The sequence below is a fragment of the Prionailurus bengalensis genome, chromosome A3 (genome assembly GCF_016509475.1).
Source record: "Prionailurus bengalensis isolate Pbe53 chromosome A3, Fcat_Pben_1.1_paternal_pri, whole genome shotgun sequence".
Classification (NCBI taxonomy): domain Eukaryota; kingdom Metazoa; phylum Chordata; class Mammalia; order Carnivora; family Felidae; genus Prionailurus; species Prionailurus bengalensis.
The window spans coordinates 115,311,322-115,338,590 of record NC_057354.1 but is presented as its reverse complement, the minus strand read 5'-3'; the positions used below and the strand labels follow the sequence as shown (position 1 = coordinate 115,338,590).

Here is a 27,269-nt window from a genome sequence, read left to right as displayed (position 1 = left end):
GTCAGAGCGTTCCCACAGAACTCCGCATCCCTCCCTTCCCAGGCTGCGGTCGCCGGTCCCCAGCGGAGCGCCTGCCCACACACATGGCGGCGCCCTGCTCAGCTTCTCGGCACCGAGGCCGACGGGCCGGGCTGGCCTTGCCAGTACTCGGGGACTTCCTCCGCGAGCCCGCTTCCTGCACGGCTGGCATTTAAACCGGTGCCTGGGGCTGCGGGCTGCGGCTGCGGATGCTGAGCTGTCCCCGGGCGGGCCAGCGCTTCCTCCTCCTCCCCTGGGCCGGCTGGCCGCGCAGGAGCCGAGCCGAAGCATCCTCTCGCTGCACCAGGGCCCGGGCAGGGGAGGTCGGCAAGCGGTATAGGGGGAGATCGGGGACCCGGCATCGCACCCGGCATCTTGCAGTTTAATTGCAGGTTTGACTTTCATTTCCGAGATCGCAGCCCTTCTGCCCGGCGCAGATAATTTCTTCTCCACCCCCCCCCACCACCCCCCCCCCCCCCACTCGCTCCTGGGTCTCCGCTTGAAGCGGGAGCTGGGCTGGGCCCCAGGAGCTTGGGCAGGGCGCGCTCCCGTCGCCCCGGGGACCCCCGCGCCGCGCTCCCGGCCATGGTGCGGCCGAGCCCCGCGCTCGGGTGACACGGCGGCGCGGCTCGCAGCGGCTAGTGGGTCCTGCGGGGCCCCTTCTCCCAGGAGCCGAGGGCGCCCGACGTGGGGCTGAGCGCGGGGGGCGAGCGGCGGCCGCGATGTTCAGCTGGCTGGGTTCCGACGACCGCCGGAGGAAGGACCCCGAGGTCTTCCAGACGGTGAGCGAGGGGCTCAAGAAACTCTACAAGACCAAGCTGCTGCCCCTGGAAGAGCATTACCGCTTCCACGAGTTTCACTCGCCCGCCCTGGAGGATGCTGATTTCGACAACAAGCCCATGGTCCTGCTGGTGGGCCAGTACTCCACTGGGAAGACCACCTTCATCAGGTGAGCCGCCCCGTGCCTAGGTCCTCCCGGTGACCCCTCCTGCCTGGGGAAAAACCGGAAGCCTTCCGTTGTGAGGGCGCTGAAGAAATTCTGGTGTTTGTGTGTCCAAAGCTTTACCCCCACGATTTCATTGCTGCCCCCGCCCCTTCCCCTACCTAGTGCCTCCCTGCCCTTGACTCAAGAGGTCGGTTTGATGTGTTAGAAGTTCAGAGTCATCCCTATTCTCCCCATTTTATGGATGATGAACCTGAGGTCCAGGAGGCACAAGTGAGAAAGCTCCTAGTCACAAAGAGCACCTTTTGCTGATGGGGGAGTCTCACACCCTCACTTTTTAGGGACATGTCCTTGGTGGCGAGGACCACCTCCCTTGCCTTTTAGAGGGCTCAGCCACTCCCCTGGGGCCTTTGTAGTTGCCACTGATGAGGTGGGCTGGGGACTCTGGAGCCCTTGCTGGGTAGTGCCACTTGTCCTTTTTACCACTTTCCTTCTCTGAGCAGACCTACAGCTGTCTCTCAGAGACTGGACAGAAGCAGTGTCAGAAGCAGAATGCCTTTTTCTTTTCCGTTGTTTGATCATAATGGCTTAGTAATAACATTAAAGTCTTTTAGAGGTGGAAGGGACACCGGTGATCGTCTCAGCCAGCCCCTTGATTCGGCAGGTGAAATGACCGAGGCAGAGAGGGCTTAATGACGGTCCCATGCTGTGTTAACTGGGTAGGAGGCCCACCTGGGAGGCTGGTCCTAGATGCATGGGAGGACACGCTTGGCTAAATGCCTGTGGCTTTGATGGTGAGTCATCTATTCCCTTGAGTTACAGAATCCTAGGGCCGGAGGGATCCTCGGGGAGTCAGCTTGTCCACCCTGCATTCAGAGAGCTCTGTGCATTGCCCACCGGAGTAATGACAGTCTTCCCCATCTTTACAGGACAGGCTCCTCCCCAGTCCTCAGTCCACACAATTCTCAAGGCCAGGAGGTTTTCTTTGGCCTCATTTACAGCCATTGCCAAACTGCTGCAGGTGCTCCTTGGCCCTCTGTGTTGAGTCAGAGCCCTCTAGCGAGGCAGTGGGTGCAGTGGCCTCCCCAAATCGGCGGTGCTCATCTCCTGCAGGTTTCAAGGCAGGGGTCCTGTTTCTATTCAAATCAAATCTTACTATAGTTGGGCCACCTGCAACATGCAAAACACTGTGCTTTGCTTGGCAAGGAGAGCAGAAAAGTTAACAGTCAGCTTCCTAATTTTCTAGCTACCAATTTTCCCTAACAACGAAACTTATACACAAGCCTGGGAGCAGGACTTGCCCCGCACTAACATGTCCTGTCAGAACAGAACACCAGATCGGGCTTGCCTTTCTTTGTAGGGTGGACAGCAGATCGGGCTTGCCTTTCTTTGTAGGGTGGACAGCCTTGGGCTCCGTGGCTTTGAGGGGCTGAGTGATTTCTAAAGAAGTATGGGAGGTAGGGGGTGGGCAGCTACTGGCTTCTGGGTAGCTGACATTGTTAGAGCCCGAGGGCTCTTAGCAATGAATCTAATCCATTGCTTTCTCAACTTTTTAAAAGGTCAGGAGATCCTTTGAAATTCTGACAAAAGCTTTGGCCCTGTCTGTAGAAAAATGCACATACACAAATTTACATGTAATCTCAGGGCAAGAACCCTGATCTGATCCATTTCCCTTAGTTGCTGCCAAAGGCACTTCAGAGCTACCTAGGTTCTGTACAAAGGTTTCCTTTGTAGCCCACGTCCTTCCATTTACAGATGACTCCTGCTTGCACAGCCTTCCTTGGCCCTCTGGACATGCCTCGGTTATCACTCTTAGTACGTTATTATTATCTAGAGCTTCTCCTTCGGTAGCACCAGAACTTGCTATTGTGCCTTCGCTCCCTGAGGCCTTGCCTGGGGTCTCAGCTATGGGAGGCTCCCAGTAGAGGTTCACGGAGTGGGAGGGAAGAGCGAGGGGGGAAAGGCGAGTGTCCCTGGGGGCAGGATCCTGAAGCAGCCGACAGGTTTAAGTGCCTCTTGACTGAGACACTCCCCTGGCTTTGCCTGAGTCATGCTGGCTGTTAACTGGGCCTAAGAGAGGGGCAGAGTCGAGTTGCCCTAGGATTATTCCTTATCTAAGAGAGACAGGAAGGCCGGAGGGGGGTGGGGGGAGGCAGTTCCCTCGCTTTCTTATCCCCCAAGTACAAAAGTTCTCCCTCCTGGATCCTGTAGTAAATGAATTTAGCTCCTGCAGTCAAAGCCACCCGCCTTGAGGGTGAGCCCACCAGCAGAGTAGCAAGGCTTACAGCATAGGGAATCCCTCCAAAACCAAATTATATCTTTTCCTTCCTTTTCATTAAATCCACTGAACAGCTATTTTTTCCCCCATTGGAAAATGGAGACAAGAATAAATTTGAGGAAGGAGAAAAAAAAAATCACCCATAATCCCATGACTCGGGAGAGACCATTTTAAATATCATATGTATATATCTATCCTTCTAGTATTTTTAGCTATTTTATAACACCGTTGAGCTCATGCCATAATGTAATTCTATATGCTAATTTATTTCACTTGGAGAAGGAGCATTTTTTATGGAAATTCAAAAGTCTTTGTAAGCAATATTTTTAAGAGCCGCATGATATTTCACTATATGTATATGCAAATTATTCAGCATATTTCACTAGATGTATATGCAAATTATTCATTAGCCTGTCCGCTCCTTCTGCATGTTTTAGGTTGTCTCTAATTTTTTGCTATTGTCGACTCGCTCTACACGTAATATTTTTCCACACGTTGCGCTGTTTTCTCAGGGAGTCCCAGAAGTGAAATCACTAGGCCAAGGGTTGTGCAGTTTTGCTTTGTTTTTAATTTTTTTATGTTTAATTTTGGTGTTAAGAATCCTATTTCTGAGTTGCCTTCCAAGAGGGTAAGGTGAGACCACACCCCTTCCCCCAGAGCAAAGAAGGCTCCACTTGGAGTAGCTAAGGCCGTGCTCCCTCCCCCTGCTTCTTGCCTGAAGCACCGTGATTCACAGGCTCCGGCCAGGCCTGAACCTGTGAGGGATGTTTCCCTCGGAAACAGACCTGCCTCTTCATTCCCTGGCCCTTGGCCTTTTGCCTCCTGAGTGTCCATCCACTTTCATTTATATGTACTTGCCACAGGGTCTATTTCTCATCTCAGGAAGAACGTGCAGAAAAGGACATTCTTCTAATAACTAATTAATGTGCTATGCTCTCTGCCTGAAATAACTTCCCTGGCCTAAGGCCCGGCAACCCCGACTCACAAAATAAACAATCAATTGGCCTAGCGGCTGCTCCCTCCACACAGGCTGCCTCTTTCGATACAGTAGCCTTGTGTCCCTCTGGCTCTGGCAGCCTTCCTCCTGCTTCTGCTGATCCCCTCCCTTCGCTCTTCCTCTGACTGGCCCTGGCAGCCTCCAACCCTTGCTCCCTTGCACACTTGGCCCCCCCCTCCCCCAGTCCCGGAGCTGCATCTGGGGCCGCCCCGGGGGCTGAGGAACACCCCGGTGCTCTGGTGGGCTAGAAGGGAGGCCTGGCTGGGCTGCCGCGGAGCTGAAGGAGAGGACTATGGTATCAAGTGTGGGGCCTGAGGCTGGCAGAGCTAAGCTGCCTGGGTCTGCACAGGGAGGTCTGGGCTGGTCCTGAGGATCCCGCGGCCCTTCTACAACGAGACTCAGACTCTGAAGTATGAGCGCATGGTGGGGCTGCAGGGGTGAGGTGGGGGGGCTACTCAGTGGGCGCTTTGGACTCCCCCACTTCTTCAGGGGGCTCTCTGCATCCTTCCACAAAGGTGACTCAGCGTCTGGCTGTGTTGCACCATCTCTCCTCACAGCCCTGGCATCCCCCCTGCCCAGGCCTCATCCCCAGCTTTATAGCATCACCACCACGAGAAAGATGATCCTCCAGAAACTCAAACGACTAGAGACAGGGGCCACCGTTCCACGTAGACCCAGTGACCTCTGCAAGGTCTATCCTGCCAGCCACAGTGCCTGCCACACCTCACTCCTATCCTCCCGCTGAGGTCAGGGGACATCTTTTCCCATCAGGGCTCTGGTCTGCTGGTCCCTCAGTGGGGCAGAGTGGAAATCTGCCCACCTCTTATAAGGCCTGAGTGTTACTCAAGGGAGTAGACAGCCCTAGGCCACCTGCCTCAGGTCTGGTATAGATCTGCCTTGAAAGTCAGGTGTCTGGAGGTCATCAAGAGAAGCTTTCACCATCAGGAGGGGACCTCTGGAGAAACCTCCATCCATTCCCATTGACAATGGAGTGAGGCCATGGAAAGAGCAGAGTCCGGCTCAGCAGAATCCAGGCTCCAACAGTCCTAGCTAAGAGGCCTTGTCAGGAAGGCCTAACCTGTCCAAACCTTAGTCTCCTCACCTCTAACATGTGAATCGCAACGAACACCTCATAGTACTACTCTCCAGTTAGGAAGAGAAAGAACCAATATAGTGCCAGTTATGTTCCAAGCATTGTGCTTAGGGCTTTCTCATTTGCTCTCCCCTTTCAAGCTGATTCTATAAGCAGAGGCCTAGAGACCGGCCCTCAGGAGTGGGGGGAACCCCTTTTGGAGGCAAGGATCTTGCCTCTACCTCCAAGGGCTGGAGGAGGGGTGGCAAGGGGATCCTGTGGGCAGTGCTGGGTTAGTCGTGGACTGGGTGGGTCAGCCTGTGGCAGGGTGGACAGAGGCAAGGGGAGGCTAATGGGAGGCTCAAAAGCCCAGCCACGAGTCTCCTCTGTGCTGGGGCCGCTTTGTCCCATGGCAGAGGCTGCTGTGTGGTGGGGACAGGGGTGGCTGCTCCGTGGAGCACAGAACCGACTCAGCCCACAACACGGCCATCGAGGGTCAACCATCCACGACCTCACTTTGTGATTATGGGGTGCCTTCCAGTGTCCCTAAAACCTCCTGAGGCCAGTATTCCCCAACAGGGCAAGTATTACTGTTTTGACCCCGTTCAAAAGCTCAGACCCCGAGACTGAGACCAAAGATACAGATGTACAACACAGATACCTAGAACGCAGAGCAGAAAGTGACATGTGCCTTTCGAGTCTAAAGATCTGTAAAGTAAGAGCTGCAGCCTGAGGTCTGGCCCCCGCTTTTGCAGACATGGATACTCCAGAGGCAGACCGGGTTAAGATTCTTGGCCCCACGCCTTTACCCTGGGGGCTTAGGTCACCAGTAAAGCAGGCCACATACTTAGATTGCCAGCCAAGCGGGACACAAACAAATGAGGAAAGTGTTAGAAAATAATTTGCTTTAAAAAAAACATGAAGAAAACTCATCCTCCTGGGAAAAATCAGAATTTCCTGGGACTTCCTTACACCTATATTGTGGTTTAGTATTTATTCATTTTGCATGGGATGGCTGGGGGGGGAGGAGGGCTACCCAAATCTTTTCAGCTCTTAGGGCCTCTCAGTAGTGTTCTTTGGCCCCAAAGTTGAGCAACCTCTATCTCAATTTGCTCAACTGTGGAACTGAAATAATGCTGCCATCGCATGGTGCGTCTGGGACCAATTAAGTGGAGTCATTTGGGTAAAGGTCCCAGCACAACACCTACCCCACAGCGGGTACCCCGCCTGCTTGGCCCTCTTGATTCTTGTGTGTCCCCATCTCAGCCATTCCCACCCAGGCTTGAATTCACTTTTCTTTTCTTACACTACTGTGGGAACGTTTTTTGCCTGGCAACAGAGGCGATCTGTATCACTCCCCATAGAGAAGCAGTGATGAGCTCTCTCAATAGGTTTTCCTTTCTGGACACAGTGGTGGCTTTGTTAAGGGGGTGCTCGCTGCTGCAAGCCATACGCAGATGTCCCTGAGAATTTACCAAGCCCTGGGTTCTCTGCCTTGCCCGACTGTGTCCCTGGACTTGCTGGTGGCTTCATGGGATTCTGTGTTTCTTCAGACCCGTGTGTGGTCAGCAAATTGGAGGTCATGTGGGTTTAGCCGAGACGCCAGGACAGCGGGCCCAGCCTCCAGGCCCTCGCTTGGCTGCCTGAGGCTGCGGCTCTGGAACATCCTGGAAAGTGGCCTCTGTGATGCTGGGAAGCGTCACCCTTTGTTCATCTGCTGGTACACCACGTCTCTCTCAGGGCTGGAATCTGAGGTGCCTGTGTCAGGAAGATACTTCGTCACTGCATTTGGCCCTCTTCAGGCTGGGCATTCTTGAGGCTGCCTCAGAAATGTTTCTTTCCGTCCGTCTCTATTTCAGCTGTCCCTGAGGCCTTTGGTGACATCTGGCACCCTCCTCCAGCCTCAGAATTCACACTTGCCATACTCCCTGCGGGACCCAAACCCACACAGGTGCCCCCTTCCCAGCACAGGCAAGAATGGGTGGGGTTTCCCGGGCACAGCCTTGACTCTCATGAAGCAGCTTCAGGTTCCGAGAATGGCCTTGTAGAGCCAGTGGCCCTGTCCCTGCTCTGGTGCCCGATAGCAGCCACTTCTGTGTGCCACATCCCACTCATGGAGACTGGGTGGTGAACCCCAGCGGTGGGTGTTCAGGAGAAGAGTACGTTCCTGGGTTTGTGAGCACCGAAGCCTGGCCCCTGGCCAGCCTCCTGCCAGATCATTCCCCCTTGGTGTCCTCTTGTTCCACGCCTCCTTCTGGTCCCCTAGGGGGTTCAGCCCTTTTGCACTTCCTGGTCGAGGGACCTTAGGCAGGAACGGAGACAGTGAATGTAGTGGTTAGGAGCATGAATTCTTAAGCCCACGTGCCAGGTTCAAATCCCAGCTCTGCTGTTTACTGACTGCATATCCTGGGGCACATTGTGTGACTGTGTCTCCTCCTTTTTACAATGAGTGGTAATCTTGGTGCCAGGTGCTTGTTTAAGTGCTTAGCGTCTGTATCTAATGCAACACTATGAGGTGGGCTTTCTTATTAGGCCCATTTGATGGTAAGGACGATGGTGCTCACATCAGAGATGGGAAGATGAAGTGGGATAAGGCACGGAAAGTCTAGAACATCTCCTAGCATATGGCAGGTGCTTCATAAACCAGAACTATAATCTCTCAGGTTATGGAGCGAGGTAATGAGGTTTGCAGAGGGCAAGTACCTTCTGAAGGGCATGTCCCTTGCGGTTAGACAGACTGGATCACTGGCCCCGGGCTGCTGAGATGCCCTACCTCTCCTCTGAGGCCCCGAAGAAGGTGTGTTTGAGAAAGCCAGATGCACTGTCCAAGTGTGCAGCTGCTGTCATTTATTGTTAGCACAACCCAGGAGCCAGCTTTCAAAATGGTCCTCTGACGGGAGGGAATCCTGCCTTCACACCTGGATTATTGGGAGGGAGATGAGAGGCTTCCCAAGGCGGCGGAAAACCCTCCAGAGCGGGCGGGGGTGGCCTCCTGGGCAGCAGCTCGTTGCTGGCTCCTTGGGGAGGGAGCCCGTAGCAACCCGGCTCCAACCACCCTGTGCCTCAGAGTAAATGAGTAGCTCAGAACACTTCGCGAAGGCACAAGGAGGATGTCAACGAGCCAGAGGAAATCCTCGGCTACCAGCCTGCTGGGCAGAGCAGGACCCATGCCCCAGGCCCGTTCTAGGGAGGTGTAAGGTGGGCAGAGAGCTCAGGCCCTGGAGTCGTGGCATCCGGTCCCAGCTCTGCCCCAAACTGTGGGGCCTTGATTAGCTTGCTGTCAGGGCGGAAGACGGCCGGAGAGCAAAGGATTTGGTGTTAGACTGATAGGGGTTTGGATTCCAGCTGTACTACTGGCTGCTTAACTTGGAGAAAGCCACATAACCTTACGAAGCTTCGGCTTCCTCAGTACCTGCCCATAGGGCCTCCGTGAAGCCTGTCGAAGATGACGTCCTCCAAGTGATGAGCGCAGTATCTGGCAGGTGGAAATGCTATTGAGTGCCGGTGTCAGTGGTTTTATCAGTGAAATGGGAAGGTTGGTCTAGAGCAGGATGTCCCCCCGGGCTGCACGTTAGAATCCTCAAGGGAGTTCCTAGAACAGTCTGGTGGCCCGGGCCCCACCCCTGAGCCAGGGGGGACAGCACCTCTGGGCTGGGGCCTGGGCACCACTGGCTACAGCTACACAGTAGCTCAAACGCACCACCGGGGCTGAGGACCACTGGCCCAGGAGGCCTCCGTGTTCCTTCCCTTCATTCTCTGGCTCGCCGTGTGCCTTTGCTCTTGACTTCTAAAAGGGGCTGTGGAGAGGGGCAGTGGCCTTGGGCTCTCACTGCTTAGGCCTGAAGAAGAGCAAAGAGATGTACGTACAGGCCACAGCCTCATAGTGACGCTAGACAGTGGGACCAGCGCTCGTAGACGGCACGGAGATGGGCCTGGCCCAGTGTCCCTTCACACTGGTGATGCAGGAGCTGTCTTTATGTCTCATATTAAATGGCTGGCCCTACGGAAAGCCTGCACGGTCTGTGGATGGTCTCTTTCCTACCTAGCCTCACTGCCGGTATCTTAGCTGGCTGCCTCCACCTGTAAAATCCACTGCGCCCCCTGCAGGAATCCGTGTCAACCCACACCTTGTTTCTGAGCCAAATCTTGCATCTCCTTGCTCTCCAACTACTGATTCCGAGAGGATAACAGGTAAAGACCAGGGGGACAGATTAGATATTTTAAGTGCAGCTAAAATCCCACTTCCTCCACGAGAGGTCTTTGGATTCTCCGTCCGTGAAAACGCGTCCCTACCGCGGAATGTTGTCGCGGTCCCTCTGCCCCTCTGCCACAACTCACGTCCTCACCTGCCTGTGGCAGACGTGCAGCTTGAACAGAGTCCCTACCTTACGACCGTGCATCTTTCTGCCAGGTACCTACTGGAACAGGATTTCCCAGGCATGCGGATTGGGCCCGAGCCGACCACCGACTCCTTCATTGCCGTGATGCACGGACAGGTGGAGGGGATCATCCCTGGGAACGCCCTGGTGGTGGACCCCAAGAAACCTTTCAGGAAGCTGAACGCTTTCGGCAATGCCTTCTTGAATAGGTGAGTGCTCAGGGAGCACGTGTCCTGGATGTTCTCTATTTTTCTTCCTGGAGTATGGGAAGGAAGAGGAGGGGTTTGGGAGGCTCGGTGCCTTTTCCATACCCAGCGTCTCTTGGTTGTTCCTTTCTTTCTGGGAGTGTAACTGAGTTGGTCACTACGGATTAGGGATATAGGGCTAATTCCTGATCACGGAGCAGGGAAGGGTACCGGAGTTAGATCACCTCCCCCCTAATCTAAACCTCCCTCCAATGAAAGTGGAGAGGGCCATTCTGGGTAGTTCCCAGCTTTTGTCTATACAGCTGACCCTTGACCACACAGGTTTGAACTGCATGGGTCCATTTATATGCGAGTTTTCCACCCAGCAGGGTGGGGGAAATGACACGCCTAACACCCTCATTGTTCCAGGGTCAACTGTACTAGGGAAGGGGTTTGCATCCAACTGGAAGGAGGTAGAGGAAGGTTCCTCTCTATTCCTGGACGTTGTTCTTACTGGGTGGAAGGAACCATGGGCTGATGGTGGAAGTCCTGAGTTTGAGCACTGCCTCTTTACTAAACTCACTGTGAGACCTTGGACAGGTCACCTCCCCTCCCCTGGGACAAGGGTAAGCCTGCAGTCACCAGGGGTATTGTGTCAATGTGAGTGGCAAAAGCTGTAGGGAATTCTTGGCAACCTGGCCCAACATTCCTGTTATTATTCTACGTAACCAGAATGCAGGCTGCCGCCCAGTCACACTTGTCATATAGAGCCATGCCACAGTTTCGCATGTGCATTGTACTTAAACAATTTGAACTACTTTCTTTAATAGGAGGTATTTAGAGTAAAGGCAGAGATGATGGGCTTTGACATCAGATAATCTGGGCCCAAATCCTATCAAAACGGCACCATGGATCTTAGACAAATTTCCTAATTTCTCTATGCCTCGCCTTTCCCGTCTGTAAAATAGGCTAAGAGTAATATGCTTCTCCCAGGCAAGAGGACTGACGCGGCCTCTGAGGGAAAGTTAGCATTTGACGTGGGTTGGTCAATGATGAGTGAAATGGCCCTTTCCAGGGTCTGGATGGGAAAAAAGGACATCTCAGGCAGGAGAAAACTGGGGGGAAAAACCCCAGTGAGCAGAGAAGAATGGAAGAATATGGCTCGCTGCAGGAGCCCTAGGAGCAGAAGACCGAGCACTGTGAGGTTTGCACCTTCCTCCCAGAGCACTCAGGAGCTGAAAGGACAGGTGTTTAGACTGATGTTGGAGGGGGATCTGCCAGCCATGTCCATTGGAAGGACACGAGGGAAGAAGGTAGCTCCCTTCCAGGCACCTCCAGTTCCCCGCAGCCACACCCAGGGAGGCTGCACCTCAGACATCTGGCTCCCATCTTAGTGCTGCCCAGGGGTCGTGTTCCAAACATGCTCCAACCCCCGTAACCTCCTTCTCCCTCAGCAGATGGCCTTGCCTCCTCTTCTAGAGAAAGTGGAAGCCAGGATCCATGGAGTGTTCCCCTGCCTCTGTCCCCGCCCCCTTCCACCAGTCTGCAGAGAGCTGTGTCCTCTCTTCCTCTCCGCATCTACCTCCTCTCCCCCCCACAGGTGCTTCTGGGCCAGCTCCTCAGGGACCATGCCATCAGGGATTCCCTCTTTCCAATGACACCACCCTCTCCCCCCTCTCCCATGTAGAAATATCTCCTCTTGACAGCCCTGGAGCAGACCCTACCACCTTCAAGTTTCTTGACTAGACCTCCTCATTTCCTCCTTTCCCCCACCACCTGGGGAGCATGGCTTCCCCCGTCACAGCTGCCCATGTAAAGGTCACCATGACCTCTCAGTGATGGTGAACAGCGGACACTTCCCACCATTACCTCACCCCGCCTCTCTTTGGTATGGGTCTCTCTTAGCCACTGTTCCCTCTCAGCTCCCTGGCCCTCCTGCGGCCTCCCTGTCAGCTCTGTCCCCTTTCTCTCTGGCTCCTGTGACCCAGTGTCCCCCTCATTGGGTCCACCCTCAGCCCCCTGCCCTTCTCACTCCAGGAGCTCAGCTTGGGTGAAGGTTCAGTCACAGCCCTTGCCCCCAACCAGCCCCCATGCACATGGCTACCTGGTCACCAAGTGACAGAAACCCGGCTCAGGCCAGCTTCAGCAAAATGTGGGGTTTCTTGTAGGATACTTGGGTGTGCCATAGAGCCTGAGGAGCCGTGGGCTTCGGTAGGGCAGGGGCCATGCCATTTTCTCTTCCAGCCCATCATCTAGCCCAGCACCCAGCACTCCATACAGATGGCAAGCACTCCATACAGATGTGACGAACTGAACTGGATTTGCTGACAACCGTCGTATCTGACTGAGTCACTCTGTTGCGTAAAATGTTGCTCAGTATAAATGGGTTTCTGTTGCCCTCAGTATAAAACCCAGACCTCTCAAGGCCCCCGTGATGTGAACCCTGCCTCCCTGTTCGGCCCCACTCTGGCCACTCTGGCCTCCTTTGTGAAGCCCTCCCTAATGCCCCCGTCCGCGTGTCCCAGCCTCCTCACCTACCCTGCCTCTCTGCCATCTGGCTGGGCAGCAGAGGCCCGCTGAACCTGAGATAGTAAGACCCCTTTTTGGCTTCCGCCAAAAACGGCGTGTAAGAGAGGGGCCTTGAAGAAGGGCCTAGTCCGGTTGGTGTTCTGAGACTTCAGGATGTAGCCCTAGAAATATTTCCTTTCACAAGGCTTGCCTACTATCTCGATAGCGGTGCATTTGGAAGCCCAAATAAATGTTCCCGGGTGTGGAACTCCATCAAGGCCAGCTCCCGAGCTGCGTCCTCCAAGAAGCCGTCCCTGGAAGCCATCTCTCCACCTTGGATTTCCCGAGCCCTTTACCTGACCCCCCTCAATGTGCTGGTCCCATCCTACCTCATATTGTGGTGGCCCACGCACGTGCCTCCTCTCCCCACCGGACTGTGCACCATGGGGGCAGAGACTGAGGTTTGGACATCCTAGTGTCCCTGATAGCAGGGCTGCACGAATTCAGGACCACGGCTGCCTCAGGATCAGCCAGGGAGCTTCCTCAAAGTGCAGGTCCCGGGCCTGGTGCTAAGGCTGAGTCTGGATTGGAGCCTGGGGGTTGGCATCAGAAGGCAGCCAGGCTTCTGGACGTCCGCCCCCCAGGGCTGGGAAGGCTGGCATGCGTCTGCACGTGTGAGGGTGTGCGGGAGCCGGTGAGAGGACAGCGCGGGTTTGCTTTCGCCCCGCGCAGGTTTGTGTGTGCCCAGCTGCCCAACCCGGTGCTGGAGAGCATCAGCGTCATCGACACCCCAGGGATCCTCTCCGGGGAGAAACAGAGGATCAGCCGAGGTAAGCGACGCACCTGCGAGGATGGACTCTGGTTCTGTGCTGTGTCCTTTCCAGTATGTTCTTTTGCTTCCGTACTATGAGCTAGACCCTGGGGCGCCTGGGTGGCTCAGTCAGTTAAGCGTCCGACTTCGGCTTAGGACGTGATCTCAGTTCGTGGGTTCAAGCCCCGCATCAGGCTCTGTGCTGACAGTTCAGAGCCTTGAACCTGCTTCAGATTCTGGGTCTCCCTCTCTCTGCCCCTCCCCTGCGTGCGCTCTCTCTCTCTCTCAAAAATCAATAAACATTAAATATATATATACATATATATATGAGCTAGACCCCCAGGACCCTGCCCTACCTTGATGAGTTGGCACCACCTGGTGTGCTGTGGGAACAGTCCTAGGCAGGGGCCAGGGGACAGTTTGGGTCCACTGTGGCTCAGGCGACAGCCAGCCTCTGTCTCCTCCTCTGTAAAAGGACACAGCAATTATCTGCCTTATTTACCTCATCGGGTTGATACGTTCCCCAAGAGGCACTACCTGGTTTGCTTCTGAAGGTCTTGTGGTCCCTGGCCTGGGGAGATCTGCAGGGAAGGCATATGCCTGCAGAGAACTTCATCCAGTGACGTGGGGAGGCAAGTGTGCTCTGGGCCTAAGAGTGGGGAGCTGGTATGTAACAGCACTTTGAAAACTCCAGACAGATATGGGGTAACTGCTCACTAAGGGAGGTCCCCAGGCATGGCAGTTAGCGTATGGAACCTTGGTGCCCGACGGCCAGCATGCCGAGCCTGCCTTGCCGCATCCTAGCTGTGTGAGCTCGGGCAGGGTTCTTCAGTTACGCCTCTGTAAGATAGGGGGAAATTGTTCTCTCTACTTATAGGCTTGTTTGAGGATTAAAAGAAATAATATAGGTACAAAAAGCCCTCTGCCCGGCACGTAGCAAGTGCCCAGTAAACATGAATAAACATCATCATCATCATCATCATCATCATCACTGTTTTTTTTCTAGCTCTAAAATGCTAGACGATGCTGTACAAAACTAAAAGTCTGCCCCTGGCGCCCCACCGCAGCCTCTCCCACCACCTCCTGCTGTGTGCCCTGGGTACCCCCCTGCCCTTTCTGGGCTGTGTCTCTGGCGAGCCATGCCAAGCCACTCCCACCCCAGTAGTGGAGCCAGGAGCTGGGCTGGAGCCAAGTCCTCATTCAGAAGTCAGCCTCTGGGAAGGAAAGTCTTGGGACTGGCAGAGAGGTTCTCTGGGCAGTGGCCTTAGGTGACTTGTCTGCTTCCCTCCCGCATGTGCCTTGGCCCCTGTGCTCTGCAGCCCGCCAAGGTCTGACCTGCAGCATGTCTGTGCCGCCATGGTGGGGCCCAGAAACCCCCTCCTCCAAGGGCATGGCCTGCAGGCGCCGGCACCCGCTTAGCCCCGGGCCCCCCGGGAGGAGAGCCCACTGCCTCACTGGCAACAAGCCAGTGCCCCCAGGTCTGTACTAAGGGGGCCCAAGTGCCACTGGTGCTGGCCTGGGTACAGGCCCATAGTTTCGGAGCTGGGCCGCCCTGAGCATTCCTGCCAGCTGGCCTGGCTTCCTCTCTGCAGGGAGCAGGTCGCTCTCTGGGGTGGCAGGACCCAGTTCAGCCCTGGGCGTTGGGAGGGGGGGTGTCCCCCATGGCCATGTGGGTGGGTACAGCCAGCCTGACAGAGGGTAGACAGGGAAGATGGCGGGAGAGGCCCTCAGGTCAGCAGCCCGCTCCAGGGCCTCTGGACCCCGGTCTGTTCTGCAGGAAAGACAGAGCCTGCTGTCAGGACCTCAGTCTGGAGTAGGTGGGAGCAGGGGTAGGCAGAGACCCCAGCAAAAATGCCCTGCGTCTCCCTCCCATTTCACTGAGGAGGTGACACCTGGGACAAGGGGCGAAGAAGAAAGGAGGGGCCTTGTGTGAACATGCCATGTAATCAGTGGGACGTCAGTGGGGGAGCCTGGGCTCCGGGTCGTGCTGGGGCTGAGGCGGAGCTGGTTTGGAGACATAGAGCCCATGGCCCTGGGAAGACAGGCTCACCTACCCTCTCCTCTGGACCTTCGTGAGCACTGCGGTGCTCGGTCCAACCCTTGTGGAGGGGAGGCTCTGGTGGCTCTCCGTGTGGCTTCTATTTGTTTCCCTAAATACTCCCCTCCCTCCTTACCAGCACCACCCCTTCCCCCGCCCTGCCCCAGTTTCATCTGGGCCCATCCTGAGTTTAGGCCTAAAGGGGATTTGATTTACTGTTTCACACTAGCCGCCTGGGTGTCCTTAAGGAAGGCTCAGGAGAGCCATGACTTTTCAATCTGAACTACCTGGGGGCTGGGGAGTGGGGAGGTGGCACATAGACCTGTAAGGCAGTGCAGCCTGGCAGGTAGGCCCAGGGAGGACTTCAGCCTCTGGGATTTCCAAGGGCACTGGACTGGGAGGTCAAAGCCCTGGTTTTTAGAACCAGTATGGGTCTCAACAGGCCACATTTTTTCCCCTGAGCCTGTGTCCACTTCTGTAAGAAGGGATAATGATACCTATCATAGGACCTTGTGAGGCCTACAGATGGTAATGGAAACCCAGACATCAGCTCTGGGCCTGGATGACAGTGAGCTCCCTTCTCTCCCCTTTATCTGCCAGCCAGGGTTGCCCATTATACAGTAATGAGTAATCTGTATGAATGGCCTCCCTTATGAATGCAGTGCACAGCCTGTGCAGCTGTATATGGCAGCCTACTTCTAGGGACTCCTGCCTTCCTCAGCTCCTGTCCCATTCCATTTGTTCCCTGTTCTTGTATTTTCCTGCCTGCTTTCATCTTTGGACCTCAGTGGCTGCCCTCAGCAAATTGGGTGCTTGGTTTCCTTACCTGCCTTCCTGTCCCCTCCCACCCCACACTGACCTCTAGAAGTGGTGGCCCACGAATGGCTACACAAGCCAGTCAGTCCTCTGCCTTCCCTGCAGCCTGTGATAAAAACCAGAGCTGGGAGCTGGGCACTGGCAGTGTATCGCCAGCCCGGGCAGTGCTGCCCTCAGCGCTCCAAGGAGACCAGGAATGAAAGGGCATCAGATACTCTCAGGTGTCAGGAAAGTTTCCAGTATGCAGAACCTCTCTCATCCTTTCTCTGCCATAGAACCTGGCAGTTCTGGTTTATACCTACACACATATACACCCCCACGTCTACACGCACCCACCACTCCCTCCATATACACTATCCCCCCCCCCCCGCCAGACACACACACACACACACACACACACACACACACACACACTCGTGTGTGCACAGAACCAAATGTTCTGTGTGTGGCTTCTTGCCTGGGGCCCTCATAGCTCTGGGTTTGGCCATACCACAGATCTGGTGTTTCTGTCCTTCCTCTAGCCAGCTCAGGACAGGACATGGCCCCGTGGGTCGTGCCCTGTACAAGCTCACCCGGCTGAGAGGCGCGTAGAGCCTACAATCCAGCCCACACTCCATTCACTGAGCTTCATGCCAGGCACAGTGCTGTGTCTCACCAGCCAAAAGCGGCACCATTATCAAATCTGCACAGAGCCGCCTCTCGCCCGGTGGCCCCAGGGTGCCCCATTCTCAAAAGTGAGCTGCTCCCAAGGGCTCCCCAGGCCTCAAGCTTCATGGGAGGGAGCACCCAGCCTTGGGCCAGAGCTGGAAGAAGCGTGGCCCTTGTTCAGGGTATGGCCCCTGCGCCCAGGCCTCGGGTGGGTGTCTGAGGGGGAGAGAGGAAGCAGGGGACGTCCGGGAATCTGAGCTCAGGAGGTCCTGGGCCAGCACTTGTCTCTGGATGAAGATGACCTGGGATGGGCAGCAGAGGAGGCAGTTCCTGGAAGTGACAGGATGTGCCCAGCCCCAGGCTCATTACTGGGAAGAAGCAAAATGCAGCAGAAGTGGGAGGGGCTCCGGAAGCCTGAGTGTCCTCACACTTGGGACCCTCATTTCCTGGCTACTTGTCAGCTAGAATCCCCACAGGCCCCGCCCTAGAAAAGCACCCCCTTGGGCCTGGGGCTCATATTCCTCCCTGTGGATCCCTTCCTCCCTGTGGAGTACCCCCTTGGGCCTGGGGCTCACATTCCTCCCTGTGGGGGTGAGCTCAGCAGGGCCATAGCAGGGAAAAGCCCTGGCTATAAAGCTGCAACGCAGGCTGGTCTCCTTAGACCCAGTCTAGTGGCTTTAGAGTGGTTTATCATCACCTGCCCAGGAAGAGCTTGGGGAGTAGAATGGGGCCCGCTCTCATCTCCAGTCCCCCCGGGGGCACCTAGGAGGGTCCAGGCTGGTCCTGGCAGCCTCACGTCCCTGGCCTGTCCCTGGACCCTCACTGGAGTGGGGCCCCAGACTCCATGCTGTATCTATGCTCCTGCGTGGGCACCACGAGCCAGGGCAGAGCAGCAGAGTCCTGAGGCATGTCACAAGGGCTTGCCGGCAGCCTTATGGTCATCGGAGGCCTGTGATGAGTCTCTCAGGCCACTTCCAAGGTTACTTCTCGGAGGCATGTAGTGTGGTGTTTGTTCTCCATTGGCATCTGAACTCTTCCCACGTTTTGAAAATTGATGCCCTTTTATTTCTCTTCTGCTAAAATGTCTTTAAATCTCAAAAGGGATTTTGGGAGGCAGGATAGGACCTTTTATGCACCCACCACAAGTGCCTGGTTTGAGGGCTCAGACCTCTGAGCTCCAGCCTCACACATGGCTATGCATAGGAAGAGAGTGTGGACCCGAGTCAAGGGTCTGGGGTTTAGTCCCGAGTTCACCACAACCTGCCTGTGTGAGCTTGGCCAGCCCCTAACCTCTCTGTCCCCTCCCCTTCCTGTAAGATGTGTGTGCCCTGTGTAGCTCCTGGCATGTGGACAGTTATGAGGATCAAATGAGATGGTGTGGTTGAAAATACAAAGAAATGTGCTGCCTGTCAGCGTCCCTGCTTTGCTCTTCAGAATATGCAGGAAGCCGGTGGGTGATTAAGGAGTTGCCTTGCTTATTGTGTTTGTCTCATTGATTTCCTCCTGCCTGGCATTACTTAGAAATGCTTTCTTTCCAGTCCTCTGGAGCCTGGAGGGTTGTGGGGAGAGCCCCAGGTCTCTGCAGGCTGCGCGGTCTCTGGGCCTGATGCCTGCAGACCAGATCTGGAGCCAGACTTGCTGCACGTAATCCCAGGGTTTCCGGGAAGACCAGCTTTGTTGCTCAGTCTCTCAGGGCTTAAATCTCCCTCCACCTCCTAGTTTGTGTCTTATAAGCCCTTGAGCTGCTGCGGGTGCTCACGAGTCCCTGCTGGGGGTCTCAGAGCCATTCCCAAGACCAGCCAGGGAAGGGGACCTATGACCCCAGACATTAGAGCAGAGCCTCCAGACTGATCCGGGCCCTCCCTGTGCTCTTGAATCCTATTGCCATGGCTCTATCACTGATCCCTCATTGGTCAGGTGTTATCATCCCCATTTGACAGCTGAGAAAACTGAGGTTCAGATTTGCTAAGGTCACACAGAAGATAAATGAGAGAGCTAGTCCCCTGCCTTTTGCTTAATGGGTCCATCTGTGCCTTTCAGATGCTCCCATTCCTGGATGTGCCTAAGAACTGTCCACCCCCCACCCCCCATCCCAGAGACAATTACCTGTCCTGGAGGCTGCTAGGCTCTGAATAGCTGGGAGCAGGAGGCTGAGCTTCTGAGGAAGCCTACGCCCTCATCACCTGGTCCTCGGGTCCTCGTGGCCAAACCTCGGGAGAAAGCGCCTGGCATTACGGACTTTGCAGTTTGATAGCACTCATCATAGCATGGAGAATTTGCAAAAGTGGGGAGATGAATAGGAAGCCTCTGTGCTTATAAAATCCCAGAATAGGTTTCCAGAAGCCTATCCTCAAGCAAGAGCAGATTTCACACAGGCCCCCCAAGGTGTTTAAGACAGAGGCCCCCAGCCTCCTTTCTCCCTGTCTGGCAAGGACTTCCTCGTGTCTCCCCTTCATCCGTCCTGCTCTCCACCCTCACCCCTCTGGTCTTAGAAGCAGGGAGAAGGGAAGCTCAGAGGTCTTCCTGTCCAGCTCCCTGCTTTGACAGGCAGAGAGACCGGGGACCAGTGATGGAAGGCTCTTTGCCCAAGAACACACAGCACCTTAATGGCTGAACAGAAACTAGAAGTAAGCTTGCCAGGCCAGTGCTACTCAGGCGACCCCTTCGGAGCACATCCTACCTCGAGAACACTGGGCTGACGGGAATGGGCAGGGGGCCGTCATCTTCTGGCCACACTGAGCTACTACTGTCCCTCCCCACCCCAAAGTGGGGGCTGGTCAGCCTTGCCCTTACTTCCCCCCAAGCCTTTGCAGCGCCCCCCCCCCCCCCCCCAACCTTGAATGGCTGGTGCCATCAGGGATTGGTGAGAGGTGGGAGAGGCAGGAGCCTCTTTTCTTTACAGCTTCTTCGGCCCCTTTGCTTTCCTGAGTCCATGGAGGGGTGACCAGAGGGCCTGATTTGGGGTGGGGAGACATGACCCTGCTTCCACCCCTCCCTTGGGGGCCTTGTGCACTCTCTGAGCCTCTGCTTCCTTGTCGACTAAGTGCTGGGCTCTAGCTGCCCAGCCGACTGGGAGTGGCCGCTCTGGGATTTGTTTACAAGGAGCTGCAGCATGCTCTCTGGGCTGCCCTGCCCAAGGCCTGCATGCCACAGCCACAGTTGGGAATGATCCCTGCTGCCCTCCCCAGCCACCAAGGGGGGCAGGCTTGCTGGTTCCGGGCTCCAGAGAGCAGGAGAGTGGGTGCAGGCTGCAGGCTCGCCTGGAGCAGGAATGCACAGGCCTCCTGGACTCTGTGGGAGCTACTGGGTGGGCCTGGGCCCTGGGGAGGGAAGGAGAAAGGGTGGAGAGGCAGGGAGGTGGCCACGTGCAAGACAGCTGCCCTCCGCATGTGCGGGGAGCCCAGGGCCCAGGTGGTGCGGTCCAGCCCTGGCCCCACCGTTTAGGGGCCGTTTGACTGTCACCTCATCTCTGAACCTCAGTTTCCTCCTCTGAAAAGCCGGGGTGAGTCTCCTTATCCTGCGTATCTCAAAGGATGCTGCGGGGGTGAAATGGGGCCATGAAGTGAACGTCTTGCCCGCCGGAGCAAGCGCTGAACTTGGGGTTGGAGAGCTGGGTTCCGTGCCCCAGCGGCTGCCTACCAGCAAGGTGGTCTTGGCTGAGTCACTGGTGCCCCCGTATTTCCGTGGCACTGACCATGCCCCTGCCTGGTTGCTGGGCAGAGCCCGCCCCCGAAGCACTTTCTTGAGCCCTGTCGCTGAATGGAAGGAGCCTCTTTGCCTGAACGAGAAGACTAAATGGGAATAATGATGTTACTAATAACTATGTGCTGGGCTCGGAGTGTATTTAGTCCTTATAATTCCATTAGTCAGGTGCTATTAGTATGTCCATCTATGGGTGAGAGAACAGTCAGGAACACTAACATGTTCAAGGCCAAAGAGTGGACATGTGGAGGTGGGGGGGGGGGGGTGCGGGCTGGAACCCAGGTGTGACTTCCTAGACTCTGTGTCCGGCGCCTGGCCTCCTGTCCCCAGGCCCCTCCCTGTGCCACGGAGGCCCCCCCCTCCTGACCGCCCCTCTGCCGCAGGGTACGACTTCGCGGCCGTCCTCGAGTGGTTCGCCGAGCGGGTGGACCGCATCATCCTGCTCTTTGACGCCCACAAGCTGGACATCTCTGACGAGTTCTCAGAGGTCATCAAGGCCCTCAAGAACCACGAGGACAAGATGCGCGTGGTGCTGAACAAGGCGGACCAGATCGAGACGCAGCAGCTGATGCGGGTGTACGGGGCCCTCATGTGGTCCCTGGGGAAGATTGTGAACACCCCGGAGGTGATCCGGGTCTACATCGGCTCCTTTTGGTCCCACCCCCTTCTCATCCCCGACAACCGGAAGCTCTTCGAGGCGGAGGAACAGGACCTGTTCCGAGATATTCAGAGTCTGCCGCGAAATGCTGCCCTGCGCAAGCTCAACGACCTCATCAAGAGAGCCAGGCTGGCCAAGGTGAGGCTGTCCCCCGGAAGACAGGGAGGTTCGGGGTGGGTCGTTCAGGGGCTGCCGCCTGCAACCCTGAGCTATCACCTGCTGGGGTGGTCAGTGTCCTCTAGCTCCTGCATCATGGGCACCAGCTGAGCCCCCCAGTAGCTGGGGGCAGGATAGTGTGGTGGTTCTGGTCACAGGCCCTGGCGTCAGGTGGCCAGATTGGAGTTTATGAAATGTGATCCCAACCTGGCAAGGTCCTTAGTCTCCCTGTGCCTCTTTCCACGTCTGTAAAATGAAGGGGAGGAAGGGTGAAGTAAGGTAAGGAATGTAACAGCCCCGTCACAGTGCCTGGCATCGTTAGAGGTGCTCAGGAAACGTTAGCTGTTGCTGGCTTCCTCGTCCTCAACATCATCACCAGTATTACCATCCCTATAACTGCCTTGACCTTAACCTCCCCCCATAGTCTCACCTTTCCCATGTGATCTAGGAAAACAGCTCAGCGCTGCAAGCGATGAGAAAGCAAGGGGGTGAGATAGAAATGATTGCAGAGGTAGCAGCAGGAGGAGGGACTTATGGGAAGAGAGGGGGCCAGAGCCACCCTGGAGGGAAGAAATGGATCAAGGGTCTTGATCGGAAGATTGCTCTCTTCTCCTGGTTCTCAGGTTCATGCCTACATCATCAGCTCCCTGAAGAAGGAGATGCCGTCGGTATTCGGAAAGGATAATAAGAAGAAGGAGCTGGTGAACAACCTGGCTGAGATTTACGGCCGGATCGAGCGCGAGCACCAGATCTCACCTGGGGACTTTCCCAACCTGAAAAGGATGCAGGTAACTAGGGGTCTGGGGCTCCAGGACAAGGGACAGTCCGATTGCCCAGAATCAGAAGGCAAGGAGATGGCCCCAGGTCTGCCCTCCGTGCTGGACCACCGCTGGCCCAGCAGGTGTCCTATCTGGGTCTGGGGAGAACACAGAGCCCCACTGCTCCCAGGGAGGCTGGGGTATCATGATGCTTGGGACCCGATACCTCCAGTTTAGACCTCGCCCAGTCACGGCCACCACAAGCTTGGAATCCCTGCCATGCCACGTGATATGGAATGTCACCTGACACAGGGTCTCCAGGCCCTCGAGTGCCTAAGTTTACCTCTGAGCTTCCACTTGGGAGCAGTTTGGGACACAAGCCATGAAGAAGCAGAAGTCTGCACTGAAGCCTGCTCTCTTTGGGGTACACCGTGGGTTCCTATCTTGGCCTAGCACCATCACACCTGGTTTCTCACGTTAGTCCCCAAAGGGGTCCTCTGAGGGAGGCATTCTTCTTCCTCCTTTTACAGAGGAGCCAACTGAGGTCTACAAAGCTAACTGACCTGTGTAATTAATGGCTGGCAGTTTTCTGAGTGTGCTGTTCACACAGGCTGCTGGTAGAAAAGCCAGAATATCCCCACAGTCCAAGCGAGAAGCCACCACACCAATGCTAACTGGATCCTCTCTGAGCCTCTGACTCTTCATCTGTAACCTCAGGCTCTGATGCACCCACCTTAGATGTACACTATGAGCATCATCAGTGAGATAACATTTGCAAGGTGCTTAGCCCAGGGCCTGTCTCTTAAAACGCAGCCTCGAGTTAGGTAAGATGTCACCACTGAGGGAAGCTGAGTGGTGAACACGGGACCTACTTCTCTGTACAATTTTTGCAGCATGTCATGGTTCTGTAATTATTTAAAAATAAAAGCTTTCTCTGGGGCGCCTGGGTGGCTCAGTCGGTTGAGCATCCGACTTTGGCTCAGGTCATCATCTCGTGGTCTGTGAGTTCGAGCCCAGAGTCGGGCTCTATGCTGACAGCTCAGAGCCTGGAGCCTGCTTCGGATTCTGTGTTCCCCTCTCTCTCTGCCCCTTCCCCATTCATGCTCTGTCTCTGTCTCAGAAATAAATAAACATTAAAAAAATAAATAAAAGGTTTCTGAGAATTAGGAAATTTTTTTAAGAATAGCAGCACATGTAGTTGTAATAACTGTTTTTGCTCTAGTTGCTGATTTTGATCTTTTGATCATTTCTCAGTTTAAGACTGGAGGTTCAGAACATCAGTACGGTCCCAAACAGGCATTTTTAGTTTCCTATGTGCTAACAGGAAGAGAAAAATATAGACATTCAAATAGTGCATGCGTTCATGTATCCATTCATTCCTGGAACCACCTACCACAAGCCAGTTACTAATTTCAGAATTACTTTAACATAACTCAGGTTTGTCACTCAGCTGTGGCTTGGAATACTTCAACTTTCACTTCTCTTTCTGTTAAGAATGTAACGATCCGGGGGCCCCCCCGGGTGGTTCAGTCGGTTGAGCGTCCGACTCTTGATTTCGGCTCAGACCATGATCCCAGGGTCGTGGGATCGAGCCCTGCATCAGGCTCCATGCTGGGGGCATGGAGCCTACTTGAGATTGTCTCTCCCTCTGTCCCTCTCCCCTGCTTATGTGCACGCGTGCACTCTCTCTCTCTAAAATAAAAAAATTAAAATTAGAAAAGAATGTTGTGCTCTAGAAGCAAACATTTAGGAAGACAGCATTCGAAAGGGACCACACGACCCCATTTTTAATGTGAGGAATCCTTTTGCCGCATACAGATTTCACCTTCTCATCTGTTTGCCAGTCACACGTTAGGATCTATTGTCCGGTGCCCTGAACCAACCATGTAAATGGCCGTCCTGGCGGGCCATCGATGTGGGGTGATGGGCGCACCCACTGTGCCCCCTGGAAGATATTAGGTTGCCCGTTTGGGAGCCCACCAAACACACCTCGACGTGGACAGGCTGAGAGAGATGCCAGGGACCTTGGGCTAGTCTGCTTCTGCCCTGCACACCCCCACCGGCCCCCACCTGCCTCCTAGGCTTGGCCCTGCCTTAGAGGGGAGGTGAGAAACACACAAGCTGACACTCGCTCTTAAAATGTCGCCGTGGGTGTTTTCTGAATTTTTCTGCCGGGAACTCGATGTGCTTGTCCCTGAGATTTCTGTGCACTGGCCTCTGCCCAGTGTCCTGAGATTGTTGTGGTCAGAGCCAACGGCCGGAGCAGAAAGCTCTCACCTTGTCACTGAAAAGGCCAAGGAGCAGCCGGGTGTTCTCGACTCAGACGCCTCAAAATCGCAGAGATGCGCCAAGTGGAACATATTTCTTCCACCATGTGGTGTGGGTGTCACGGGAAGGCAGGCTTTTACAGAATCTGCCCGCCTGTGTCTACTGTGTCAGAACCCTCAGGGGAGACGCAGGTATCTGAAAACTCTCCAGCTAATTCCGATGAGCAGCATGAGTAAGAATCACTGGTTTGGAGATGAGCCTTGGCTTCTATTAGGATTTGTTTTCAGTTGCCTGTGCCTCCATCTTTCCTTCCCTTAATGGGGATAGAATGTGATTCCCCTCCCTCAGAGAGGCCCCAGAAGATCGAATGAGATCACGCAGTGAGGCATTTGCAGTGTTCCCCAGTATTACGACCATGGTTAGAGCACAGAGACACATACGCCTCGGTCTCAGAGGACAAAGCATTCAGGAACCATCCTTCAATAGCCAAAACTAGCTGAAAGAGAAATGTAATTGCTTTCCAGCGTATTAAAGGGAATCCAGATAAATGGATCAAACCAATATTTGTTCCATTTCCTTTTCTTCCCTAGACCCTGTAACTGTCCTCTTCTGAAAACTTCCACCAAGAGCCAATGTGCCTTTTTTTCTTCTCCTCTCTCATATCTTTCAATATTTCATTATTTTGCGATCAGCTTAGCTTCCAGGGCTGTGAACATTCCAGCATTAGCAGAAGGCAGCATCCCCAACAAGGGGAAATAGCTCCTTCCCTTGCCTCCTACGCTCACCTTCTTTTCTCTTCCTCTTCCCAGGATCAGCTGCAGGCCCAGGACTTTAGCAAATTCCAGCCACTGAAAAGCAAGCTGCTGGAGGTGGTGGATGATATGTTGGCCCACGACATCGCCCAGCTCATGGTGCTGGTGCGGCAGGAGGAGACACAGCGGCCTGTGCAGATGGTGAAGGGCGGGGCGTTCGAGGGCACCCTGCATGGCCCCTTCGGGCATGGCTATGGGGAGGGGGCTGGGGAGGGCATCGATGACGCTGAGTGGGTGGTGGCCAGGGACAAGCCCATGTACGACGAGATCTTCTACACCCTGTCACCGGTGGACGGCAAGATCACAGGGGCCAATGCCAAGAAGGAGATGGTGCGTTCCAAGCTGCCCAACAGCGTGCTGGGCAAGATCTGGAAGCTGGCGGACATCGACAAGGATGGCATGCTGGATGACGAGGAGTTTGCACTGGCCAACCACCTGATCAAGGTCAAGCTGGAGGGGCACGAGCTGCCCAACGAGCTGCCCGCCCACCTCCTGCCTCCATCCAAGAGGAAAGTTGCTGAGTGATGGACGGAGGAGGAGGTTCAGGGCAGGCAGGTGTTAGAGGGGACGGGGGAGAATGAGATGTGTGCGTGCGCACGCACGCACACACACACAGATACACACACATGTACACACACAGATCTTAAGAAGTACACTGCAGATGAGAGGGGACAGGGAGCCCCAGGCTTCCAGGCTGGTCTTTGGACACATCTCCAAGTTCTCAGCATTGGTAGAAGCACAGGAGTGCTCCCAGGGCCCCAGGTTCAAGACCAGGTCTCCATCCCTCTTTCCCTCCCATCTCCCACCACCCGCAGAGGCAGTTCACCTGTCCGTGGGTGGCCCATCCACCTCCAGATTCCCTGGGCTCAGAACAGATGGAAAATGCTTCTCACTCAATAGGCGCTCACTGTTTTCAGTGCCGTCCCCTACTCTTCGGCTTCCCAGTGGGGAAAAATGGTCCAGGTCTGAGAGATGGGAGTTAGGGGCTGCTGTGGGGAGCAGGGGCTGGTGGGAGGGATGGCGGGGAAGGAAGAAGCATCCTCTACCTGGTCCCAGATGTGAAGAGACACGACCTTGAGCTGTGTGCTTTCATAGGCTCGGGCTGTGTCTGCCTCGGCAGACCTGCCCTTGAACCCTACCCCTACTTCATTTCAAAGAATCCCAGACCTGGAGAGAGGAGAAAAAATTGGCAGGAAAGAAGGTAAAGAAATTGCCCTAAATCCTCAACCCTAAGCCAGTCAAGGTGGCTTTATTCCCCAGATTTTGTGAGGTTGGTGTTTTCTCACCCAGCCCTGATGTCTGGAAGCTCAGATCCATCTCCCATGTATCCAGCCCCTCCTGTGTGCCAGGAGCCAGCCGTGTTGGGCACCTTACATACAGCATCCCGCTCGGCTCTTGCCAGCCCCCAAGGAAGTAAGCATCAGTCCCCCCCACTTTGCAGATGAGGAACTTGAGACTCAGAGGAGTTCAGGTGACCTTCCCGAAGTCACAGAGGTCACGTGGTAGAGAAAGGATTCAGAGCCAAGACCTCAGACCCTTCCTTCTGCTGTGGCGATATGTGCAGGATCCCAGCGTCGCTAGTGGGCTATGAACCTTGGAGAACAGGCCAAGCACGCAGGGCACCTCGGCCACCCAGAGCCGGCTGGTGAGGGAGGAGGGCCAGCCAGCATGTGGTGGGCCATCAGTCTGGCCATCTGTCACATCACAGAAGCAAACCGTGCCGTCTGGCTCTGCGGCCCATGTTCCTAAAATCACAGAAGTCCAATAGTGCCAGCGGGAGAGTGGGCTGGCCTGCTGGATGCTGTTTGCGCCCGTCCCCGCTCCGCCGCCCACCCAGGGGCCTGAATCATCCCAGCTCAGATGCAGCCACCGGCTGTCGTCAAGTGGGACCTCGTGCTAACTCAGAAGGCTGACCTGAGAGGTCTGAGGTCCTGTTCCCTGCAGGAGCCCCTGCGACTCTGCAGCGTCCTTGGCACATCGCCACCATTCTCCGTGCCCTACGCCCTCCTTTATGGTTTCTCCCTTGGCTTGCTTTGTGGCCACTGAACCAATCACTTTGTATGCTATCCTCCTACTGTGATGGAAAACAAAAACAAGTATAACTTATTTTCTATCTATGTTCAGACTAGAGAGACAATATTCTATGTATCTATGACGTGCTTACTACTGCAGTGCATTTGTCCGTCGTACTCACGTTAATATAGCACATTTATCCTTTGGTA

General features: G+C 55.2%; 1 protein-coding gene across 1 annotated transcript; it reads left to right on the top strand.

Moving 5' to 3' along the window:
• EHD3 (EH domain containing 3) lies at positions 1-27,269 on the top strand. Its single transcript, XM_043604206.1, has 6 exons — positions 1-967; positions 9,720-9,896; positions 13,113-13,210; positions 20,779-21,191; positions 21,833-21,997; positions 25,045-27,269. The coding sequence occupies exons 1-6, from the start codon at positions 741-743 to the stop codon at positions 25,570-25,572; spliced, it is 1,608 nt and encodes a 535-aa protein (XP_043460141.1). The 5' UTR covers positions 1-740; the 3' UTR covers positions 25,573-27,269.

Bases quoted from the DNA above. Each gene is read 5' to 3' on its own strand.
- EHD3 (XM_043604206.1), top strand. From the start codon at position 741: ATGTTCAGCTGGCTGGGTTCCGACGACCGCCGGAGGAAGGACCCCGAG. The intron at 9,897-13,112 runs GTGAGTGCTCAG...CGCCCCGCGCAG, and splicing joins GGCAATGCCTTCTTGAATAG to GTTTGTGTGTGCCCAGCTGC. The intron at 21,192-21,832 runs GTGAGGCTGTCC...CCTGGTTCTCAG, and splicing joins AGAGAGCCAGGCTGGCCAAG to GTTCATGCCTACATCATCAG.